Genomic DNA, 2,294 nt, shown 5'->3' on the forward strand with positions numbered 1-2,294 from the left:
CAGGCCCCCCGCACCACCCACCTGCCTCTGCCCTAGCCCCAGTGCACACCATGCCTGGCAGAGCGCCAGAGAAGAGCCCAAGGCAGGTTTGGACTGCCCGTCTTTTGGGAAAGCGGTGTGGGGCCCCTTTGCCCCCCCATGCAGAAGTACCCGCTCCCCACCAGCCTTATCTCCCATTATCAGCAAAGCCGGATCTAGAAAAAAACATCCCAGTTTAATGAAGAACAAGCCTGGCCTGCCTCAGGACGGCTCTTTAGGAAATGGTCCCCAGCCCCAGACAGGCAGCTGTCTCAGTCCAGCTGCCCCCAGCTGGGGCAGGGCGGCGCCCGCTTTCAAAGCGCAGGGAGGCAGAGGTGGGAGAAGACACCTGGCTGTCAGGACTGCAGAGCACCCAGCGCAGGCTCCACTCGGCCGTCAGGCACCTCTCTCCACGCAGGACGTGGCTGCGGATCCCAGCAGGAGTCAGAAGCGGCCAGGATAAGGAGGGGGACTGCTTCCTCCTCCCCAGCTCTGTAGGCGCCTGGCAGCATGGATGCTGGTACAGGATTTAGGGTCACAGGGCTCCTGTTTGCTCGCCAGCGGAACATTTCTGGGGCAGCCCACGGGGGCAGGAGGTCTCCTAGAAGGCCAGCTTCTTCATCAGCAGGTAAACTCGAGAGTCCACTTCAAACCCATGCAGGTTGTTTGCATCTCCCTGCAGCCGCATGAGCAGCCCCCCATAGGACACGTAGGCAGAGCTGGGGTGGGAGGAGTGGTGAGAATGGGGAATCCCACGTCAGACCCCAGCTGAGATCCCAGTGCCTCCCCCACACCACCCTGAAGCACCTCATCCCCTCCCCACTCCTGTCAACAGGAACTCACAGGCGCGTAGCTGCCTCTGTGGAGGTCTCATCCCCCTCGATCCTGTACACTTTGCCGTACATCACGTACTCGAACTGGTCTGCCCTGTGATGGGACAGCAGGAGCTCAGAGAAGAGTCAAACTCAGGTGTTCCCCCAGCTGAGCATCCTCTGGGAGAAGGTACCTCAGAGCACCTCAGCAATTCACCTTTTCCTTCACCCACCCCACATGGGTCCTGGCTGGACCCCCATACCTGGACGGCCTGTCGTCTGTGGGGTTATACTCGCCGTCATCCAGGGTGCCGTCTTCGTACAAGGTGCTGGCGATGACCAAGCGGAATTTGTCCCCTGGAAAGAGAGGGCAGAAGAGCACTGAGGTGGGGAGCACAGCCCAAGCAGCACTGGCCACCGCAGATCTCAGGGCGGTGGCACAGAGCCGCCCTGGCAGGTTTAGCACAAACCCTGTCCCTACCTTCAGTCCTCCAGCAAGACTGTGGGGAACAAGGAAAAGATCATACTGGATCCTTTTTCCCCATTCCTCCCAGACATTGGTCACCACCATGGAGATAGCCCAGAGCCACCAAAACACACTGCTGGTGTTTTCATGGGATACAGCAAGAGATTTATGGGGAGAATCCCAGAGGGCTTGGCTAGACCCTGGGCAGGCACATGAGACCCTGCAGCACCAGTCCCAGCCATTCTGTGCTTCACTGAGGACTCTCTTTTCCACCTGTTTAGTACATTTAGCCACATGAGCTTGTTTGAAAACGTCTCACTTAAAGCTTGGTTGCCACCAGCTGAGGCTGCTTCACTGAACAGTATCTCCGGGGAACGGGTCAGAGATGAACCCAAACAAATACAGTGAGGAGAACCAGAATCCAGCTCAGCCTCAGCATGCTGAGAATGCCCCGTACATCCTGTGACCTGGGGACAGCACAGGGGCTCAAGAAAGTCTGAGGCAGCTCATTACTTGTTCACAGCAAATTCAGTCTCCTTCCTTGGAGCACCAGCATGTGCCTCTCTAAGCTCACTCACCCAGGCTGACACTGGCTGAGGCCCAGCACACTCTGCACTAGCAGCCCAATGGCTTACCAAGGTCCACGGGGTAGATCTGGATGTTCACATCCAGGATGAGATCCATCTTGAAGGACTCACTCTCACAGTGCAGGCGGGACACTGGGGAGAGCAGCACACTCAGAGACAAGGACAGGGAAGACCCCCAGGGCCAGGCCATTCTTGTCACCACCCTAGAGTGGCACCCAAAGGGACGGGAACGGGAGCACAGGGTTGGGGGATGGATGCCAGAGCCTGGGAGCAGACTGAGGAGCGCACAGGCAGGAAAAGGAACAGGGTGGGGTGGGGAACGGAGCATACCGGGGGGCGCGGAGGAGCACAGAAGCCGGACTAGGGAAGCAAGGCGCACTGTGGTGCGGCAACACAGGGTGGGGTCGGTGC

At 58.8% G+C, this 2,294-nt stretch overlaps 1 protein-coding gene across 2 annotated transcripts; it reads right to left on the bottom strand.

The window, feature by feature from the left end:
- Positions 1–619: 619 nt before the first annotated feature.
- Positions 620–2,010, bottom strand: POLR2H (polymerase (RNA) II (DNA directed) polypeptide H). Of its 2 annotated transcripts, XM_010288750.1 has the most exons (4): positions 1,932–2,010; positions 1,094–1,187; positions 862–945; positions 620–737 (listed from the first exon to the last, which is right to left on the bottom strand). In XM_010288750.1, the coding sequence occupies exons 1-4, from the start codon at positions 1,978–1,980 to the stop codon at positions 620–622; spliced, it is 345 nt and encodes a 114-aa protein (XP_010287052.1). In that variant the 5' UTR covers positions 1,981–2,010. The 2 variants fall into 2 exon arrangements, with proteins under 2 accessions (XP_010287052.1, XP_010287053.1); XM_010288751.1 differs by lacking the exon at positions 862–945.
- Between the last annotated feature and the right edge of the window lie 284 nt (positions 2,011–2,294).

The sequence above is a fragment of the Phaethon lepturus genome, unplaced genomic scaffold, assembly GCF_000687285.1.
Source record: "Phaethon lepturus isolate BGI_N335 unplaced genomic scaffold, ASM68728v1 scaffold33456, whole genome shotgun sequence".
In the NCBI taxonomy this organism is placed as follows: Eukaryota; Metazoa; Chordata; class Aves; order Phaethontiformes; family Phaethontidae; genus Phaethon; species Phaethon lepturus.

Excerpts from the sequence above, each read along its gene's own strand:
- POLR2H (XM_010288750.1), bottom strand. The coding sequence starts at position 1,980 with ATGGATCTCATCCTGGATGTGAACATCCAGATCTACCCCGTGGACCTT. Across the intron at positions 1,188-1,931 it reads GATCTACCCCGTGGACCTTG|GGGACAAATTCCGCTTGGTC; the intron begins GTAAGCCATTGG and ends CTCTCTTTCCAG. Across the intron at positions 738-861 it reads ACAGAGGCAGCTACGCGCCT|CTCTGCCTACGTGTCCTATG; the intron begins GTGAGTTCCTGT and ends CTCCCACCCCAG.